The 20,859-nt window shown below is 44.5% G+C and overlaps 2 protein-coding genes across 2 annotated transcripts in view; one reads left to right on the top strand and one right to left on the bottom strand.

Moving 5' to 3' along the window:
* Window positions 1–10,106: 10,106 nt before the first annotated feature.
* On the bottom strand, window positions 10,107–10,527 carry LOC143403982 (myosin regulatory light polypeptide 9-like). Its single transcript, XM_076862339.1, has 2 exons — window positions 10,287–10,527; window positions 10,107–10,183 (listed from the first exon to the last, which is right to left on the bottom strand). The coding sequence occupies exons 1-2, from the start codon at window positions 10,525–10,527 to the stop codon at window positions 10,107–10,109; spliced, it is 318 nt and encodes a 105-aa protein (XP_076718454.1).
* Window positions 10,528–18,393: 7,866 nt separating this feature from the next.
* The window catches only part of Kank4 (KN motif and ankyrin repeat domains 4), a 69,082-nt gene continuing 66,616 nt past the window's right edge, over window positions 18,394–20,859 (top strand). Inside the window, exon 1 of the mRNA XM_076862340.2 lies at window positions 18,394–18,578. The gene's annotated coding sequence lies outside the window, so the exon portion shown is untranslated. The remainder of the gene's footprint in view (window positions 18,579–20,859) is intronic.

Consider the following 20,859-nt stretch of genomic DNA (forward strand, 5'->3'; position numbering starts at 1 on the left):
AGTGAAGGTCAAACGCATGCCAGCCTGTGACCTATGACCTATGGCCCAGTACAAAGAGCCGGGTTGGTCAGATTCCTGCCTGAGGAATTTGAACCAAGAAATGCTGAGACATACAGGCAGATAACAGTGGGGCTGGAGGCCAAAGGAATGCATTGGAAGATTCTATAGGGTGGAATTCAAACTGTGAGAGCCATGTGGGGAGGAGGGAAACGCAGAGTCTGTGGAGAACTGGTTAGCAGGTGTGCTGCGAAAAGTCAGATGTGAGGAAAGACAGAAAGGTGGGGACAGAGACAGAGACACATGGATCAGGAGAGACAGAAGCTCCTCAGCAGGGCCTCCTGGTCCCTGTCCCCCAGCCCAACTCTACCTCTCTTCCTAACCTAGCAGAGCTTCTGAGGGACACGGGTCAGCGACTTCTACCCCAGGATGGTTCTGGGTTGCTAGGGACCTGAACCTCAGTCCTTGGTGACTTCATGGGTTTCAATGACATTGAAGAACCCTGTGAACAAGGCAGAGAGAGCCTGAGGTGGTGATCAGCCTCCTCAAACCACCTCTGAGGCAACATTCAAGGGGAAGTTAGCTTTGAAGGTTTCCCGCAAGCTTTGCTGTGCCTCAGGAAGCTGAGCTGGAGTGGTAACTTACGTGGGTACAGGAGCTGGACCGTCTCAAATCCCAACTTCTTTTTGGGGGCCAAAAGAAGTAGGTTTGGGGGAAGGAGACCTTGACCTAGAACAAGGAATTTATAACAAAAGAAGAAGTTGAGGGAAATGGCCTCTCCAAAGTCTTGGCTTCCAGGTCACTGATGAGAACAGAAACAGACCCTCCTTCTTTGGGTTATTGGGGGTGGCAGGAACCTGGAAGACCCCCAGTTTACCCCCAGACCTGTCTGGCCCAGGATAAATCCTCTCCTGTAGCCCTGGTGATTAAGTACATGGACTCCCCCAGGAAAGCCTGGCGGTGGAATGAGAGGTTGAGGAATCTCTTTTCCCATGGACAAGTCTGCATGAGATGACCAGTGTGGGCCTGTCCATCCACAGAAGCACACATTTCTTTCTGTCGCCCTTGGGGGGGGGCTCTGTGAGGAAGGAAGTTTTCAGAGTCACCCTGCAGCAGATAGGCCTTTGGTTACAGGCTTATTAATAGAAGTGTGTCCATTTTTGTCTTAAAATAGCCATAGAAAGTTATTTTCAATGAGCTTCCACTTGGGTGGTGAGATGGCTTTTTATTGTCTTCCTCTCAGGAGAGTTCAAGAACTCGCTCATATTTTTCTGTTTCATTTATAGCAAAACAGTCATAACAGGAAGATCCACTGCTCTGTGTAACTTCCTGAGTCAAGGATTCCAGGCTGTCTGAGGTGTCTTAGAGTCTAGCGCCACCCCGTCTGTTCACCTCTCCCCACCCCGGTGTCCTTGACGGGTAGTCATCCAGCCTCGGCCCACACTGCCGGATAGAGGGGCCTCCAGGCTCCAGATGGAGGAAGCCCAAGGAAAGAGGCCTGAATTGGGGCCAAAAGAAGTAAGTTTGGGGGAAGGAGACCTTGACCTAGAACAAGGGCCTAGTAATAAAAAAGCCCTTTCTCCACTTTAAACCCTGCCCCTTCCTTCCCACTGCCATCCTTTCTCTCCTCTCTCACTCCAGCTCCAAATCCTGTGTGGCCATAACTTTCTGGAGCCCTCCAACCATTGAAAACACACTCCTTTGTTTCCCCAAAGACTCACAGAAGGCTCTCAGCAACTTTCCTCTTAACAGGAGTCTGCATTTCCTCTGCAACCCTTCAGGAGAAAGAGGCTCACTCAGAGTCTCACAGCTCTTCAGCACAAATGGCGTCTGGATTGTCTGGGCTCCCTCATCTACACCACCTCTCACCCGCTCTCATTTCTCCCATCAACACCCTTCTCCCAAACACTGAACCTGTCCAGTGTTCATTCACTGAATTACTTGCAATCTGGCTCATCGTCTTTCTCACCAGATCATGTCCTGCGTCATCCTCAGAGTTTGCATTTCCCAGGGGAATCAACCGATTGGCCTGTATATCTTAGATTTCCTCAACTCCAGGGGCTTTACCTCCACTCTGCTTAAGCCACCATGGGTCTTGTCACACCCAGACCCCACCCTGGATCTTGTCGTGACAGTCTCTTTCTTGACCCATGGCTGCATTCTCCCATCTGATGAGCTATTCCATGACATCTGCAGTTTGACCTGTAGGAGACCTCAGCCCTTTGGTCCTTCCATTTCCCTTAGTCTCTCAGTCCTCCTGTCTGAAAGCCTGGATCCTGTGATCATCTCCACCGTGCTCACACCAGTACTGCTATTTCCCTTTCATTGCTATACGGCTGTGCCTTTCTTGCCCAAGAAATCCAGTTATTTTCTTCCAGTTTCAGTGAGACCATTCCAGCCAGCTCCTCACCAGGTGACCTGCACCTCCCCTGCTGCCTTCTCTTCTGCATAAACTCTCCTCCTTCTCTGTCATTTTTCTCCTGTCCTATGAATCCTTCTAATCTACTCCATCCAACAAGAACCTCCCTAAAGCCAGGGGTGGTGGTGTATGCCTCTGGTCCCAGGGACTCAGGAGGCTGGGGCAAGAGGATTACAAGTTTGAGGCCAGTCTCAGCAACTTAGTGAGGTCCTAAGCAACTTAGTAACAACCTGTCTCAAAATAAAAAATAAAGCTGTGCAGGGTGGTGGCTTAGGAAGCTGAAGCAGAAAGACGGCAAGTTCAAAGCCAGTCTCAGCAACTTAATGAGGCTCTAAGCAACTTGGTGAGACCCTGTTTCAAAATGAAAAATAAAAAGGGCTTGGGTTGTGGCTCAGTGGTGAAGTCCCCCTGGGTTCAATTCCTGGAACCAAAATAATAATGATAATAATAAATATAAATAAATAAAAGAGCTAAGGATGTAGCTCATTGTTAAACACCCCTGGTTCAATCTCAGTACCAAGAAAGAAAGGCAGGAAGAAAGGAAGAGAAAAAATGCCCTAAACCCTCTTCTGTCACCCCCCAATACTTTCATCTGTTCTTGTTGTCACCCCTTTTCTCACCCCCTGCATATATCCCAACCCAATGCACTCTGGCCTCTGTCCTGACCACTCCACAGAAACTGCTTTTTCTAAAGTCACAGTTTCAGGCACTGTTGCTGCATAACAAATGACAAATTACCCCCAAACTTAATATCATAAAATGATCATTTTATTGAGCTCATGGATTCTGAGGGTCAGGAAGCCAGACTGATCACACAGTATTGGTCACATGGTCTTGTTTCTCTCTGCTTCACCGCACCTGGAGCCTCATCAGGGAAGACCTGAAGTCTGAGAGTGACATGGCAATATGGCCTAGAGTCATTTGACGGCTCATTTGCTGCCACGTTTAACACCCCTGCTAGGACGGGGCCAAGACCAGGTCTGCCAAGAACAGACATAGACACGGCCTCTCTAGGTGGCTTGGCTTCCTCACTGTGGAGTGGTCTCTGGGTGGTCTGACTTCTTACATGGGGTACTCCACTGAGTCAACAGACAAGGTGGAAGCAGCAGCATCTGTGATGTCTCAGAAGCCATTGTGGCTATTATGAGCTCAGAAGTCACATAGTGTCACTTCCACTCTACTTCATTAGTCAAATTGGTCACAAGCCACCCCAAATCAAGGGGAGAGGGTCTAGACCTCATCTCTTAATGGGATGGGGATGAGGTCACATTGTAGAAGAGCATGTGATTTGGAAGTGTTGCTGTCATTTAAAAATACAATCAGTGTAATGGCTTGGATGTGAGGTGTCCCCCAAAAGCTCACATGTGAGACAACAGAAGGCTCAGAGGATAAGTGATTGGATTGTGAGAGTCTTAACCCAATCAGTGAATTAATCCCTTGATGGAGATTAAATGAGTGGTAACCAAAGGCAGATAGGGTGGGGCTGGAGGAGGTGGGCATTGGGGGCATAGCTTTGGGGTATATATTTGTATCTGGGGAGTGGAGTCTCTTTCTCTTCTTGCTGATTATCATGTGAGCTGCTTCTCTCTGCCTCCTCTCTCACCTGTTCAGCCTCACCTCCAGCCTCAAGGAATGGAGCAGGCCTTCTATGGACTAAGACCTCTGAAACCACGAGCCCTCAAACTTTTTTCCTCTACAGTTGTTCTAGTCAGGTCCTTAGACACATCAGCGAAAAACGTTGACTACAACAGTCCATCACAGACTTCATTGACGTCCAACTACTAAATCCAAGGGACATTTTCAGTGAATACCTTGATCTCTGCTGGATTCATTGTTGTGGATGATTCCCTGCCTTGCGAAACTATCTGCCCCATCCATCTGGGTTGCCACATTCCTCCTATTCTAGGCAGACCTCTGTCCATTCCCTCCACCCTTATCTTCTGCTGTGGGAGACCAACCTCGCACGTGACTGAGTTAACTTCCTTGTGGCATCAGGCACCCATGCTGCTAGACTGCCCTGCTCTTCTAGGGTTCGAGTGACTGTGTCTTCCTACAGCCCCATGGGTGGAGCTAGGCTCACCTGTTTCTTTGTAATATTACCCTCTGCTCTGTTTAGGATAGAATGTTCCATGGAAGTGCCTTGTGTTTGTCCCCTTCTCTTACTGTGCCCTTGGGTGTGGCCTACCCAGATGTCAGTCAACCTGCTGACAGTGGACATCATGAGGATAGACTCAGCCCCCTGAAACCTGACCCCTTGCCTCATTTGAATAGCTTCTCATCAATAAAAGGGGTCAGCGCGCGTGCTCTCGCTCTCTCTCTTCCTGTGGACCCTTAAGGTCAGAGAAGCCATCACAGCGATCCCAAAGAAAAAGGTATTTGTGTCTCTTGTGTGGTTATTTTGTGCAGCCCAGTTTACCTGGAGTGACCTTTGAGTGTTTTAGTCGTGAACGATACCTGGCAATCTGCATCTCTGTCCTCCTCTTAAGGAGAATCTTCTCCAAGGATGTATACTCAGCCCATAGCTTAGTATACTTTGGGCTTAGAGACCCCTATCATGAATTTAATTACTAACTACATACCATTAACTCCCAAATCTACCCACCACAAACCCCTTCCCAAGTGTCAGACTTGCATACCCATAAGCCTAGTGGATATGTTCCAAGATCCCTCAATTTAGGCTTGTCCAAAGTTAAACTCACCATCTTGCACTATAAACTAGTTCCTCCTCTGGCATTCTTTCTCTTAAGGGTATCTAGTGGCCCAAATTTCACTCCTTTTCTGTTACCTTTCACATCTAATTATTTACCCAGTTAGGCTCATTTTGTGTTTTAAATGCTTCTATGAATTTTTTAGCATTTCAAAATTAGAAGATTAAGAACCAGAGAAGTTATTACTTTCCAAAGTGAAACGGCTCTGGTCTATTTATTCTTCCATGTGTTAATCAAACATTTATTGAGTACAACTTGGTTACAGGAACTGGAATGAAAAAGCTTGTAAGACATGGTCTCTGGTTACTTCTGGAGAGAGATGGGAGGGTAACCAGTGGAGTCCTGTAAGATGTGATAAATGTTGGGATTATGGGGTGCACTGGAAAGAAACACCAAGGGGTGGGAAGTGTGCAAGTGGACTGTATTTGTTAGTTTTCTATTGCTATGTAACAACTTTAGCTGCTTAGAACAACAAACCCTTAGCTCACAGTTGCTATGTCAAATACCCAGGGGCTTCTTAGCTGTGTACCTCTGGCTCTGGGTCCCACAAGGCTATAATCAAAGTGTCAGCCAGGGCAATAGTCATCTGAATGATTGGCTTGGAGGGTAATTCAACCCGAGGTACTTGGCTCTTGACAGGCCTTGAGCCCTTTGGCTCAAGACAGGGCTACTCCCAACAAGGCAGCTGGATTCCCCCACAGCCAGGGTTCTGAGAAAGAGAGAGAAGAAAGGGATCCCAAGATGAATCCGGCTTTGTATAACCTAATCTTGTCAGTGACATCCCATGAGTTTTGGGATATTCTTTATTAAGAGTGAATCACTAGGTCCAGACCATGGTCAAGGAGAAGAGATTGCACAAGGGCATGATTACTAGGTGGAGGGGATCATTGGGGGCCATCTCAGAAAGTATCATTGGAGACAAAGCAGGTGATACCTGGACTCTATTTAGGGGTTATCCAGATAAAGAACTACATAGGACTGTCTTCTGCAGAGAATGCTGAATGTAAAATCACCTGGCAGTAGAAGAGCCCAAGGCTGGAGGAACAGCCAATCCATTAAGGTTGAAGGGTGGGCTGCCATCTATGGTAGGGAGCAAGCTGCCTTTGCCACAGTCCACTGGATAGACTGTGCCTCCCAACTAAATGCCAAATTCCTTCCTTATTATGCTCTTGTCTGCTCTGTGTTTTAAGCAAATTTTGGCTGATTAATCAACATTGAATATTTTACATACACAACAAAGCTTCTTTCCATAAGATAAACTTACAACCTCTTTACAAAAAGGGCCCAAACCCATCAGGATGATTTCCCAGTAGAGCACATTTATAGATCATTACAAATGCAAGAAGCATGACCCAAATTTTCAGTTATCAAAGGGTGGAGATTCTCTCATACTTTGGAATGTGTTTATTTAACTTTTAAATAAAATTTTACATCGAACTCTGAGTGCAAAATGCACACCCAACAAAAATTCACAAAGTCTTGTAATCATCATGCAGGTTTTCAAAACAGAATGTTGTCACTCTGCAAACTTGTGTCATCTCCCAGTTCCCAAGTCCCTCTTCCCCAAAGATAATTACTATCCTGATTTCTATCATCATAGAGTGGTTTTGCCTGTTTGAATGTTGTATAAATGATATCCTTTAGTCTATACTCTTTTTACTTGGTGCTCATCTTTTTTTTTTTTTTTTTGGTACTAGGTATTGAACTCAGGGACACTCGATCACTGAGCCACATCCCCAGCCCTACTTTTTGTATTTTATTTAGAGACAGGGTCTCACTGAGTTGCTTAGCACCTCACTTTTTGCTGAGGCTGGATTTGAACTCAAGATCCTCCTGTCTCAGCCTCCGGAGCTGCTAGGATTACAGGCATTCGCCACTGCACCCAGCTCATCATTCATTTTTGTAAGATTCATCCATGTTGTTTGTAGTAATAGGTAGTTTGTTTACACTGCTATATAGTATTTCATTAATTAAACCATAATTTATTTATCCATTCTACAGTAAAAATATAAATTATTTCCAATTTAAAGAAACTTCAAGTAGTGCTGCTATATCCACTCATGATCATGCCCTATGGTACACATAAGTACACATTTCTGTTGGACCTAAGCCTTGGAGTGGAACTGCAACACTATGAGTACATGTAGAGGTAGGTTTATTAGATGTTGGCAGTTTTCCAAAGTGGTTGCATTAATTTACACACCCAGGGGCAATGTTTATGAGTTTTATTTGTATGACATATCTATATCCTTGCCAATAATTCATATTATCAATATTTTTACACTAAGCTATTCCCAAGGATATGCAGTGACATCTTACTAAGGTTTAATTAGCATTTGCTCAATACTGCTAGTAAGTGGCTTTTTATTGATTTTTTTGGTACCGGGGATTGAATTCAGAGGTACTCAACCACTGAGCCACACCCCCCAGCCCTATTTTGTATTTTATAGGAGACAGGGTCTCACTGAGTTGCTTAGTGCCTCACAATTGCTGAGGCTGGCTTTGAACTCATGATCCTTCTGCCTCTGCCTCCTGAGCTGCTGTTGATTTTTAAGGTATCTTCTTTTGCAAAGTGTTTGTTTGTACTTTTTGCTCATTTCCTTGTTGGATTGTCTTTTTCTTATTGCTTTGCAGACATTTTTTACATATTATATCAGTTTTCTAAGACTGTACCCCCTAACAAAGTACCATAGACTGGGTGGCTTAAATAACAGAACTTTGTCTCACAGTTCTGGAGGCTGCAAGTCTGAAATCAAGGTGTGGACAGATTTGGTTCCTTCTGAGGGCTGTAAGAGAAATTTCATTCTATGCCTCTCTCCATTCAGTGGTTTGTTGGCAATTTTTGGAATTCCTTGGCTTATAGATGCCCGTCTTCATCATTACAAGGCATTCACCCTATCTAAATTCCTCTATTATGAACACATCAGTTTCATTGGATTAGGGCCTGCTTACTCCAGTGTGACCCCATCTTAACTGCTTACATATGCTATGACCCTATTTCCAAATAAGACCACATTTTGAGGTGCTTGAGCTAGAAACTTGACACTTGTAGTTTGAATAATATACATTTTTTTAAAAAATATCTTCCAGGGATGGGGATATAGCTCAGTTGGTAGAATGCTTGCCTTGCATGCACAAGGCCCTGGGTTTAATCTTCAGCACCAAAAAAAAAAAAATCTTCCAGCTAGGCACAGTGGTGCATGCCTGTAATCCCAACAGCTTGTGAGTTTGTGAAACTGAGGCAGGAGGATCACAGGTTTGAAACCATCCTCAGCAATTTAGCGGGACTGAAGCAACCTAGAGAGTCCCTGTCCAAAAAAAAAAACCAAAAAAAAAAAAAAGGAAGAAAGAAATCTTCCAGTTTGTGTTTTGCTGTTACACTCTCTTAATGATATCAAGGAAGACTAAAGATGGCTGTAAGTTGTTTTTCATTCTCCAAATTGAGAGTTGACATTTCTTCCTCCTTCTCTTGAGTCCAGGTTTTCCCGATGACTGCTTAAACAATAAAACATGTTGGAAATGAAGCTGTACCATTTCTAGGCCAAGTCTTTGAGAGAAAGAGCACATTCTTCCCTCTTAGAAGACCTGTTCTTGGGATATTTGCTTGTGGGGTATCAGGCTGCAAGAAACCAAGGCCACAGAGAGAGGCTCCTGAGTGAGCATTCCTAGCTGAACATCAACCAATAACCAGAATTAACTCCCAGCACTGTGAAAGAGCCACCCTGGACTTTACGGCCAAAAAAGCTCTATCCCAGCAAACATGTAGAGCAGCAGAGATGCCCAGCAAGCCCTCTCAATCTGAGGAATCATAGAAATGAGTTGTTCATAAGAAATCATTGGGTTTTTTGCATCAATAATTTTTTAAAATTTGTTTTAATTAGTTACACATGATAGTACAATGACCTTGACATATCATACATTTGAATCACGTGGGATACAATATCTCATTTTTCTGGGTATACGGGTTATAGAATCACATTGTTCATGCATTCACATATAAACACACAGTAATAATTATGTCTGTTTCATTCTACTATCCTTCCCATCTCCCCAACCCCTCCCCTCCCATCACTTCTCTCTACCTAATCTAAGGTAGCGCTATTCTTTTTTTTTCCCTCACATCTTCATACGTGTATTTTGTATAACAATGAGGGTCTCCTTCCACCATCCATGCAATTCCCTCTCTCCCTCCCTTTCCCTCCCACCCCTCTTCCCTATGTAGAGGTAATCTTCTTCCCATGCTCTTCCTCTTTTCCCCATTTTGAGTCACCCCCCTTATATCAGAGAAGACATTTGGCATTTGTTTTTTAGGGATTGGCTAACTTCACTTAGCATAATCTGCTCTAATGCCATCCATTTCCCTGCAAATGCCATGATCTTATTATTTTTTAATGCTGAATAATTTTCCATTGTGTATATATGCCACATTTTTAATCCATTCATCCGTTGAAGAGCAGCATTAATAATTTTTTAAAAAATATTTATTCTTTAGTTTTAGGTGGACACAATATCTTTATTTTACATCTATGTGGTGCTGAGGATCGATCCCAGTGCCTCGTGCATGCTAGGTGAGCACTCTATCACTGAGCCACAACCCCAGCCCCTGCATCAATAATTTTTGATTAAAAAAAGTTCTTAATTTTTAAAAAAAATTTATCATGAAGTTTAATCATAATTCAGGAAAAATTGAGCAAATAACTTTCTCTAAAAAAATATTTTGACTCTGCATAGACTGCAGTTATTGGGGGTGAGGGCAATGGAAACTTAAAATTACCCTATTTTCTCTTCTGAAAATGACAAAAAGTCCCATTTCCAGTTTGATTATAAAGATACATGAGACTCAAAATGACTGAGAATAAATACAAAACAAGAAAGGCAAAAACTGTAAAGCTAAAGGGCATACAATAGGCTCTAAGAGAAAAAAATCTCAGAAATACCCCAAGTGGCAACAAGAAACATTTGGCTGGAATTTGAAGTTCTTTTCAGTCATCTTTGTCTTTTGCTACATGTTTAAGAACGCACACGAACTCGATGTAATTGAAATTCCCCCTCTCTGTCAATAGGGGCAAAGCAAGCAAATACATTTCTATTAACATCTTTGGGATCTGAGCCATTTAACTTCTCACCAAACATGGTGAGGAACACGGTGAAATTGATGGGTCCTGGAGCCTCATTCATCATGACATCTAGGTATTCATCAGTGGGATTCTTCCCCAGTGAGGCAAGCATATCATGCAAATCTTCCTTGACAATGAAATCATCTCTGTTTTGGTCAATTATGTTGAAGGCCTCTTTGAATTCCTGAATCTGTGATTGGTCAAACATGGCAAACACATTGGAGGCACATGTTGTGCATTGAAGGCACTTCTTGGTGGTCTTGGTCTTTGCCCTTTTGCTCCACATGGTAATGGTTAAATCCCTACACAGACATGAGAGTCAAGCACCTTAGCAAATCCCTCAATACCTCTCAGGTCTGAATTTTAATGTAATCCCAATATACCAATCTTTCTCTTTAGTGTTGGTGCTTGTGTCCTGTTTAAGAAATATTTGCCTGCTTCTAGGATGTGAAGCTTTGTTATCATCTAGAAACTTTATTGATGACCTTTTACATTTTAAACTACATTATCTAAGTGATTTTGCGTGTGATATAGTGCATGATATTTGTGTATGATACAATGCAATGTGGCATATTCCCTTTGAATTTAATAATAATGATAATGCTTTTGAATTTAGATTTCAATTTGCCTATAAAGTACCAGTATAGTAGTAATTTAACATCACAAAGGAGTAAAAGAAAATTTGAAAATTTATTTTACCTATCTGCCATCTCCTCACTCCCCATCAGGTCTCAAGGAAATGGACACTTAATCATGTATTCATCCATAAAACATTGAGCCAGGATTTATATTTACATATGCCAGGATCTAAACCAGAGGCTGCAACACACCAGATGAGATACAGGCACTCTTCTCACATAATTACAATCTTTTGGGGATAAATGAAAAACATTTAATTTAAATTTTGCTGAGTGTTTTGAAAGAAAAATATAACATGAGAATGGAGACTACAAATCCTAAATCTAGGACTACAAGTGCATCAGAGAGATTCCTTGCAGAAATGATGTTTAAACTGAGGCCCAGGGGATGAGTATTACTTACCTAGAGAAAGAATTGGGAAGAAGAAATTTCCAGAAAAAAAAAGTAACATGGCAAAGAAGAATCCAAAATATTAGTGCAACTGAGAAGAGTCTTGTGTGGCTAAGGGCTGAGAATGTCAGAGACACAGACAAGACTGAGAGATGGAAGAGGCGAGACTTATGAGCCACCTTAGAGAAATCTGGACTTTTTCTTTTCTTTTTTTTTTTTTTTTAAGAAATGGGAGGCACTTTGAAGAGTTTAAGCAGGGGAGTGACATGATAGGTCTTGTGGGGTTGAAGATCGCTAGGGTTGCCTTGTATGACAAGGTAGAACATAAGCAATATCTGATACAGGCTTCAAAATGCCAGGTGGCTTCAAGGGAAAAGTCTCATTGGCTTGAGGCATCAGGAAGGACTTCATAGAGGAAGTGCAGATGGACATCAGCAACTGGGCAGTGGAGTCATCTGGACATGGGAAACACAGTGGGCGCATGTGCATGAGTTGGGAAACAGAGAAGGAAGAGGCAGAAGGAGGAGGCAGAAGGAGCAGCCTTTCCCACAAAGCTGGAAATGTGTGTGGCATGTTGCGGGCAGGGCTGGAGGATCATGGGGTGTAAGCCTGGAAGGGCAGGCTGTGGCATGAGGGGCCCAGAGGCAACAGTGAATAGTTTATAAATAATGACTTTGTCGGCCGGTTACTCTAGAAGACTGAACCTGAAGTAAAAGACTCATGTGCAAACAAATTTGGGGGAAAGCAATCCCAGGGAAGCCAGGCTGAGGGAAAAGTGGAGTGAGAGAGGAGAGTGAAGATCAAATACAAAGCACACAGGGAAGCAGGTCCTCGCTGAGCGAAGGCAAATGCTCAGTCTCCCAGGAAGTTCTCACAGAGACCCAGGGGGCAGGAGATGAGAGCTGTCACATCTCAGAACATTAACATTTCTGTGCTTCTGGCACCTGTGATGTGCCACAGTCCGGCTGCAGCAAAATAACAGGGGGGAGGGGTGACGAACAACTTGTGTACATTGATACAGCAGGAATGGGAGCCGTTTATTGTAGGACAGGAGTGGTATTTATACATTCCACACAACTTATCTAATTAGCATAAACTAGATACAGCAGTCAACCAATAAGGAATCTCCACACTTAATGGCTCGATTTTGTTACTTCACAAACCACTCCCCCTGTCATTCTGCCAGGCGCCATCCAAACTTGTTTATAGACTCTAACATTTCTCTGGCAAAAAGGCAGGAGCCATTCTGACTTGTTTACAGACTCTAAAAGTGATGCTATTGGGTTATGCCCGGGAATGACTTAAGGGACCATGAGCAGCCACCTGAATGCAGCGGCAGTGGTTGGCTTGGCCATGGGAGCAGATGGAACATTCTTACCATAAGTCAATGCACATATGTGGGGCTCAGATGCGGCACCCACCCACCCAGCCCAGAGGACTTTATTGATGACCTTTTACATTTTAATCAACATTATCTAAATGATTTTGCGTATGATATAGTGCGTGATATTTGTGAATGATACAATGTATTGTGGCATATTCCTTTTGAATTTAATAATAATGATAATGCTTTTGAATTTAGAATTCAATTTGCCTATAAAGTACCAGTATAGTAGTAATTTAACATCACAAAGGAGTAAAAGAAAATTTGAAAATTTATTTTACCTATCTGCCATCTCCTCACTCCCCATCAGGTCTCAAGGAAATGGACACTTAATCAAGTCTAGCTGCTCTCTGGGCTGCTGTGCATTTGTCTATGTGAGGGGCATGAGGAACTTTGAAGGTCTGAGGAGGAGTGGCCTTGAGACCAGAACAGGCAACCAGGGAGAAGTTCGCAGCAGAACTTCCAGAAAACACCTATGGGAGCAAGAGTTTAATCAGGAATCGCACCAGTGAAAGCAGAAGCGGAACTGAGCAGGGAGAGCTTTGGATGGTCCAGCAGATCAGGCGAGGTCTCAAGTAGCCCGAATGGAGCTTGAGGTCAAAGCCTGGCCCTGAGAGGAGTCCTGCCCAGAAAGAACATGGCCAGGATTCCCACCTTTTTGCTCAGTCATTGGATGGGAGCTGCCCAGAGGAGAGGAGCTGCACTGGAGCCAGCTTCTTCCAGCTCACAATAGCTGACTATTACATTTTCAGAAATTTTATGAGCCAGTGGTTGTGCCTAGCCATGAATAAAAATTAAATTATGTAAACTTACAATTAAATAAAATATATTTTAAAAATACAATATAGATAGCAAATAAGCACATGAAGAAAGGTTCAAGATCATCAACCATTTGAGAAATACACATTAAAAAATGTGATGAAATACCTATGCATACCCATAGCTAAGTTTTAAAAAATATATTGATAATAACCAAGGCTGGTGAGAATGAGGAGCCACTTCCTCTCTCATTCATTGCTGGTGGCAATGGAAATGGAATAACTGATCTGGAAAACAGTTGGGAAGTTTCTTATCAAGTTAAACATGACCCAGAGATCTCATTTCTGCATATTTATCCTAAGGAGATGGAAATTTTTGTTGACACAAAAACCTGTGCAGTGTTCCAGACATAGGATGTAAAAGAAAAAGTTTAATAATGCAAATTCACCTTAAGAGTATATATGGCTGTAGCTGTTACATTGTAAATAGCACAAAAATTGAAGGAATATTCCAGTATTTGCAAAGTTTTTTTCTGATTCACAAGGATGTCACCAATGCCACTGAAGAATGAGTGAAGTTCCCAGGACACATCTATGCTGTTTTAATTTCATATTAATCCTTAATGCAAACAAAAATATCAATCACTTTTTTAAGACTTTTTTTTTTTTTTTTTTTGGTACCCGGGATTGAAGTCAGGGACACTTGACCACTGAGCCATATCCCAGCCCTATTTTGTATTTTATTTAGAGACAGGGTTTCACTGAGTTGCTTAGGGCCTCCATTTTGCTGAGGCTGGCTTTGAATTTGTGATCCTTCTGCCTCAGCCTCTCAAGTGAGCCACTGGGATTATAGGTGTGTGCCACTGCACTCTGCTACCAATCAACTTTTATGTCAGATCCATACTGATTTGTTAAGTGCACGTTGGGTACAATAGCTTAGATATGAGAGATAAAGATCAGCAAAACTGTCCTGTGAGAATTAATTGGCTCTATGGAATACATAATAGAGTATTGTATATTGAATCATCATTGAGAAATTATACATTATACTTCTTCATATCAGTAAAATTTATAATAAACTGATACTTACACATGCAGATACTTGTACAATCCATCGTTATTATTTTCAGATTTTTGTATTTGCAAATTCATCTGTGTTAAAATCAACCTGTGTGAATTTCAGTCAATACCTACTGCTGCGCTTTTATGGTCATTTGTAGACATGAAAGGAGTGACAAAAATTTTGAATTGGCCAGCATATACAGCTGGGTCGGACAGCTCTGCTTTTTGCTCCAGCTCTCATATTGTAAGCCTACTTTCTGCAGTTTATCTAGTTCCGTGTTTTTCATATGTTTGTGCTTTCTTGTGGATAATTTTGGTGTTTAAAATAGCCCCAAGTTTAGTGTTCAGGTGCTGTTACTAAGCACAAGAAGACTGTGGTGTACCTTATGGAGAAAATATGTGTATTAGATAAGCTTTGACCAGGTATGCATAATGCTATTTGGCTATGAGTTCAATGTCAACAATATACATTGAAAAAAAAAGTGTCTTTCAACAGAAAAACACACAGAAAATAAGGTTAAAGTATTTCCCTCAACACCTTATCCTCAGTTTTGCTTTCTGAAGTTTTAGTTACCCACGGTCAACCACAGTCTAAAAATATTAAATGGAAAGTTCCAGGAATAAATAATTTATGAACTTTAAATTGAGCACTGTTCTGAATGACATGATGACATCTGGTGCTGCCAGTTCCATTCCTCTCTGGATGTGAATCATCCCACTGTCCTGTACACCCGGCACTCCTTTAGTCATTTAGTAGTCTTCTTGGTTATCAGATCAACTATCACGATTTCACAGTGTTTGGTTCAAGTAACCCTCACATAACAGCCTAAGGCTGTGTAAGTCACAATACCTGTGACATCCATCCTACTTCATCTCCTCACACAGGCACTGCATCATCTCAAAACATCACAAGAGTGAGTACAGAACAGTAAGATAAGCAGGGGGGAGTATCGCCCTGATTAACTCAGCTGGGAGCATGCATGTTGGGCAATTTTGAAGAGAGACATATTCACATAACTTGTTACAACATATTGTTATAATTATTCTATTTTGTTATTCATTATTGCTGTTAATTTCTTATGTCTTTATAGTTAACCTTTATCACAGGTATGCATATACAGGAAAAAAACAGTACATACAGTGTACATCATACATGCATCCAGTACGGGGGCTTGGAACATATCCCTTGTGGATAAGGGGAGACTATTACATATGTTAATGGGTTGATGAAAATGTGACCATAGTCTCACAGGGATCTAATTTTGTATTTCAGCCAGGAGGAATGGTTCAGTATTCACTATTTGGTGTTTGAAGCTACTTTTCAGGGCTTATGGAGAGCTATAGAGAAGCATGAGAACTGACCCCACTGTGAGCCTGTTGTTAAACCTTACCAGCACACCATGACTGAGGCCCACTCTGCAGGAATTACCACACTGCTGGCAACCAGGCAGTCCTGTCATGAGTAGGGTCTGAGTGACATATCTCCATGTGGGCCCCAATTTCCAGGCCTTCAGTTAGAGAAGTTCAGTCTTCAAGGTACAAGTTTGAATCCATATCTTCAATTGACTAGGCTAGTGAACTATACCTCGTTCCATTCAGCAGGAGAATGACAGCTACTTCACAATTTTGTTGTGAGTCCCAGTGAGACAGATCACATACTTGAAATGATCAGTGCAGTGCCGGGCATGCAGTAGACAGTGAACACATAGGAATCCTCCTACACTTCACTCCAAACTCCAGTAGGGGGCGGGGGTAGGGAGGCTCTCCATTCTATCTGCTGCTCAATCCTTTGATTGCGGAGGTTCAGGCTGCAGCATAAACCCTCACTGTCTGAAAAGCCCAGGCTGGGTTCTGAAGTGGAAACACCCAAACCTGAGATGCTAGAACACCTGCTGCCTGAAAGGCGTTGCTTCTTTCCAGGACCATACAAGGGGTCTGCTTCCTAAGTTAGCTCTTGCTGCCTTCCTTTCATGACAGGAAAAGCAGGCAATGTTCTAGAAGTGCCTGTGTGTGTGGCTTCTGTTTTAGGGGTGGTGGGAGGAGGCTATGAGATGGGCACATTCGCTTAGTCTGTGTTTCTTTTTTTTTCTTGATGCCCTAACCTGTGCTTCAGAAGCCTAAGCCAATTCAGATCTTGCTTCCTCTGACTCAGCTTTACCCTGAAGACACAGTTTCATCTCTGAGTCATCAGGCTGAGCTCCTGCTTTCGAGGACAGCAGTCTGGCATTGCAGCTTCATCTTCCTAGGAAAGGTGCTATGTCTCCACACCCCAGTGCCAGCCCGATGCCTAATTTGGCTCACAATACCCAGAAGTCAAGAAACAAATTCTTCATAAGATCAGAGAAAAAGAGTTCAAGATCAGGACTTGGAAATCTGGGGTTTCAGTTCCTGCTCGACCAATTAGCTTGTGTGACCTTGGGCTAAACCTACCTGAAACCCACCAGAACTGGTGTCCTTTTCCCTAAAATAGAAATAGTGATCCATGCTGGGTCTACCCCACCAGAAACCCAAATGAAGCAGAGTCAAGTACTCCAAACATGAGGGCACAAACCCTTGGTCTATAGGCTGGATCTGATCCATAAACCCATTTTCTTTGGCTTAAACAATGTTGACCTATATACGTATAGGTTTAGCATTTTTTAAATAAGTCACCAACAAATTAGGAGACTTCACTTAAATGTCTGGATTTATGGATTTTCCTAAAAATGATAGGATCAAGCCATATTAATTCCTTTTCTTGGATGACAGAAATCAACTGCAGATGAGTAGCAGAAGCCTTGGACAAGAGCCTGGGTGGGGGATGGGATGCTCTCCAGCTTGCCATAGTTCCCATCACTCCCTGTTGTCTCCAAGCCTCCATTCCCCTTTATGATTGCTCTGGGGCTATCCCTTTGCTTTGCTGGAATCCTAGTGGGGGAGAAATCCTTCTAACAACCATGCTTCTGTCAAAACAGGAAATAAAAGCCCCAGAAATGTCTCTTGCCTCAATTTATCTCTCTCATCTGGATCACAAAGTCAAAAATGAAACCCCTTTGGTTCAGTTTCACTATGTGCTATTGGGTGGAAGGAAAGACGCTAATGGTGGTCAGGGCTGGGATCTGGAGTACTGCAGGCTGCATTCCTCTCCAATCCCACTGTTTGTCCCCATCTGTATATAGTAGAAGCAGCTTCTAGTGTTATTGTGCACAAGGCAGAACGCAGAACGTGGTGAGCTGGTCTTGCTAGGTGGGATGAAATAATGAAATAATTAATGAAATAGGCAAATATTTCATTAATAAAACTTCAGTGAACTGCTTCCGTGGAAAATGGGGCTGCGAAGTGAAAGATTTAGGATTCTGAGTGGGGCTACAACCATGACTTGGAGGGAGATGGAAAAAGAAATGCCTTAGGAGAGATAAAAGTTCTGTTACATCCCTCACCCACCTTCACTCCCCGACCTTCCCTGGCTAAGAGCTCATTGCACACAGATTCCCAGTTGCCAGGCCTGGGTTCGAGTCCTGTCTTGGGCAAGTCGTTACTTTGATGCTGTCTCCCCATCTATCACGAAGATAGAAATGTCTAGATGAGTTGAGAGAACGGTATGTGAAAGCACATTTGGAAATCTGAAAAGCGATATGCACCAGTTAGGAGTTTTCTGGTTTCTTTTCAAAGTTTTTCTCCTAAACTCTGTCCAAAGGCTTTTGCAGTTATCAAGGCTAAGACCCTCCCCCTCGGTTTCGCAATTCGGCCCTTTCCCACACACCAAAGCCCGCGCCGCGTCAGGAGTCTTTTTCACCCCCGCTAGCGAAGGCGGGGACTCGGGTGGTGTTGGCAGCCAGCGACGCGGGGCGAAGCGGCGGCGGGCCGCGCCTCCCAGTCCCGCATCCGGCGCGGTGGGTGTGCCCGCAGGGTGTGCACCCCGAGTCCTGGCCGATCTCGCCGGCCAGAGGGCGCCTGGAGGCTGTGCGCGCCCCGGACAACGAGGGTGCGCCAAAGCGGGGTGCGCGCCCGGGACGCCGACCTGCACCCAGAGGCTGCGTGCGCCCCGAAGCCAGGGTGGGCGCCCCGCCGCGGGGCCCCAGGCACAGTGAGTCGCCTCCCACCGTACTTCCGCGGCTAGCCAAGGTAAGGGTCTCTGCGCCCCCAGCCCCTAGCAGTGCGTCTGCTGGGGCGTCCAGCACCCCGCCCTGCGCTACCAGGGGCTTGGCCCCCGCGCTCGGCCACTCTTCTCTGGTCCCTGCTGCCATCCTAGCCCCCTCCCAGAGCGGCGTCGCCAGCTCCTTTTAAGGCAGAGGTTGCGGCAGCCAGGGCCGAGCGGGTGCCCCCGCCCCGGAGCCTGGGGTCCGCGATAGCGCGGGAGGGGGCGACGGGGCTGCGCCTGCTGCGCCGGCTGCGGGTGGGTGGGCACCGCTCCCTTTCCATCTCTCTGGAGGATTGAGACCAGTGGGGAAGGAGAGACCGCGTCGTCCTTGCGGCCCAGGTGGTGCAGCCCCTGCCCAGCTTTACCCTGCGTTCTGGGATGCAGCTTGTGGGACTGGGGGCACCCTACCGCCGGCTCCTAGGACTACCTGGAATTCAGCGTGTGCAGTCGCTCATGTTTTGCAAAATCTGGCCCCAAGCTCCTGGCCTGACACTCCTCAGTCCCTGGCTGAAGTTTCCAGCCCTCCAGTGACCTTGGGTGGAGGCTGGGGGTATTTGGGGGCCAGGTACAAGAGCGCTCCGGAACATTTTGCCAAGCCTTGGGCCACTGGGAGAGCTCCCCTCTCTCTTACATCTCCCTTAGTGTCAAATCTTTGACCCCATGTACTTCGCCCCTTCAAGTGGCCAGTTACTTAGTATGGGAGTTGGAAAGTCAAACTCATGACCCCTACACCAGCTCTGAACCTACTCTTGCCCTTGAACGTCCACCAGGGCTACAAAACCCTGGCATTCTTATTTTCCAAGCACCCTGGGATGTGGACCAGTAAGGTGGGGAGGGAGTATTTTCCAAGAAAGAGGAGAATATTTCTCCTCTCCAAGGATAATCCTCTGAGACCAGGGCAGAGAGAGTCCTGTATCCACCAGGCATGGCCAGGGAAGGGTCAGATGCAGCCACTGACCAGGTTGAAGCCGCAGAAGAAAGCATCTTGAATTAAGTTCAATTCCAAAGGACCTTCCTGAGTAAATCAAATCTAAGTTTCTTAGAGCCTCTCCAGACGTGACACAGGAGACCTTAGATCTACATTTGGAACCTAAGCTGAGTCCTCTCTTTCATTGTCTTTTCAAGTCCAGCTTTCCTGCCTTACTGGACCATAATGTGTCCCAGGGACAGTTCGTTGTGGAGAATGGCTCAGGCTGTCATTCAATCAACTCCATGCCAGGCACTGGGCAAGGTAGAGAAATACAAAAGTAAAAGAACTGGCACTCTTTGGTCTCATGGAGTTCACAGACCAGTGGCCAAGACATGAATCAAATCACTCAAATAAGTATCGAATGCTTCACAGTGCTGAGTTATTTTAAAGGAAACCGTTAGGTGTCCTGAGAACCTGTGATTGGTCCAGTGTCACTCTGTCTGAAAACTGATAGGAGTTAACTAACTGAGGAAGATGGAAAGAGGCTTGGAGCAAAAGGAGCGGTAGAGTCAAGTGGAGGAACTGAAAACCTGTTTGCCAGGTGAGGTCCAGGGGCCTAAATAGGCATGTTCCTTAGTTCTGCATTCCAATGAGTGGGCCAATCAGCATCTTTCTTTCTTGGCTATAATAATAGGCAGTTAGACACTCCCCTCTCTGCCCCCATCCAGGTCACATGCAGAGAGAGAAATAGAGACTGACAACACCCTGCTGGACTCACCCGGAGCATGTGCACTAAGTATCAGTACCTTGATCAGATAGCCCATGTGTCCACTCATGGTGCCAAGAGCAGTTCTTTCCTTTACTCCTTCCTTGTTGTTCCATTCAGCTCACAACTGCCAGGCCTCTGCTCAGCATTTAGGGAAATTCATGCAGGGAGTGAAAGTTCACGTCAGACTTTTGCAGCTGGAAAGAACTCACTGTCCACAAAGTAAAATTCCTTAGGGTGGTGGACAGAGCATTTCCTAATCCCTGGCCCTGCCTACCTGTCCAGCCTTATCTCTGGCTTCCAAGACTTTCCCTGGTCTCCTGCAGTGAGCATCCCCGCAGTGTTCTACACACAATTACACTTGAGGCAATTTGTGGAGCACTTGTTGTTTTTGCACATACTGCCCTTTGTCTAAAATACTCTTCCACTCGTTCACCCACTGAATGCATACATAGCCTTCAACTTCAACATTAAGTTTTCCCTCCCAGAAGGCCTTTCCTGACTAGACAGAATCAAAGGTTGCCTCTTCTTTGTTTCCAAAGGCATGTCCTGGGCTGGAGATGTGAGAGCACTTGTTTAGCATGCTTGA

Source organism: Callospermophilus lateralis, chromosome 7, assembly GCF_048772815.1.
Source record: "Callospermophilus lateralis isolate mCalLat2 chromosome 7, mCalLat2.hap1, whole genome shotgun sequence".
Taxonomy (NCBI): Eukaryota; Metazoa; Chordata; class Mammalia; order Rodentia; family Sciuridae; genus Callospermophilus; species Callospermophilus lateralis.

Bases quoted from the DNA above. Each gene is read 5' to 3' on its own strand.
- LOC143403982 (XM_076862339.1), bottom strand. From the start codon at position 10,527: ATGTGGAGCAAAAGGGCAAAGACCAAGACCACCAAGAAGTGCCTTCAA. The intron at 10,184-10,286 runs GACCCATCAATT...CTTTGCCCCTAT, and splicing joins CATGATGAATGAGGCTCCAG to TGACAGAGAGGGGGAATTTC.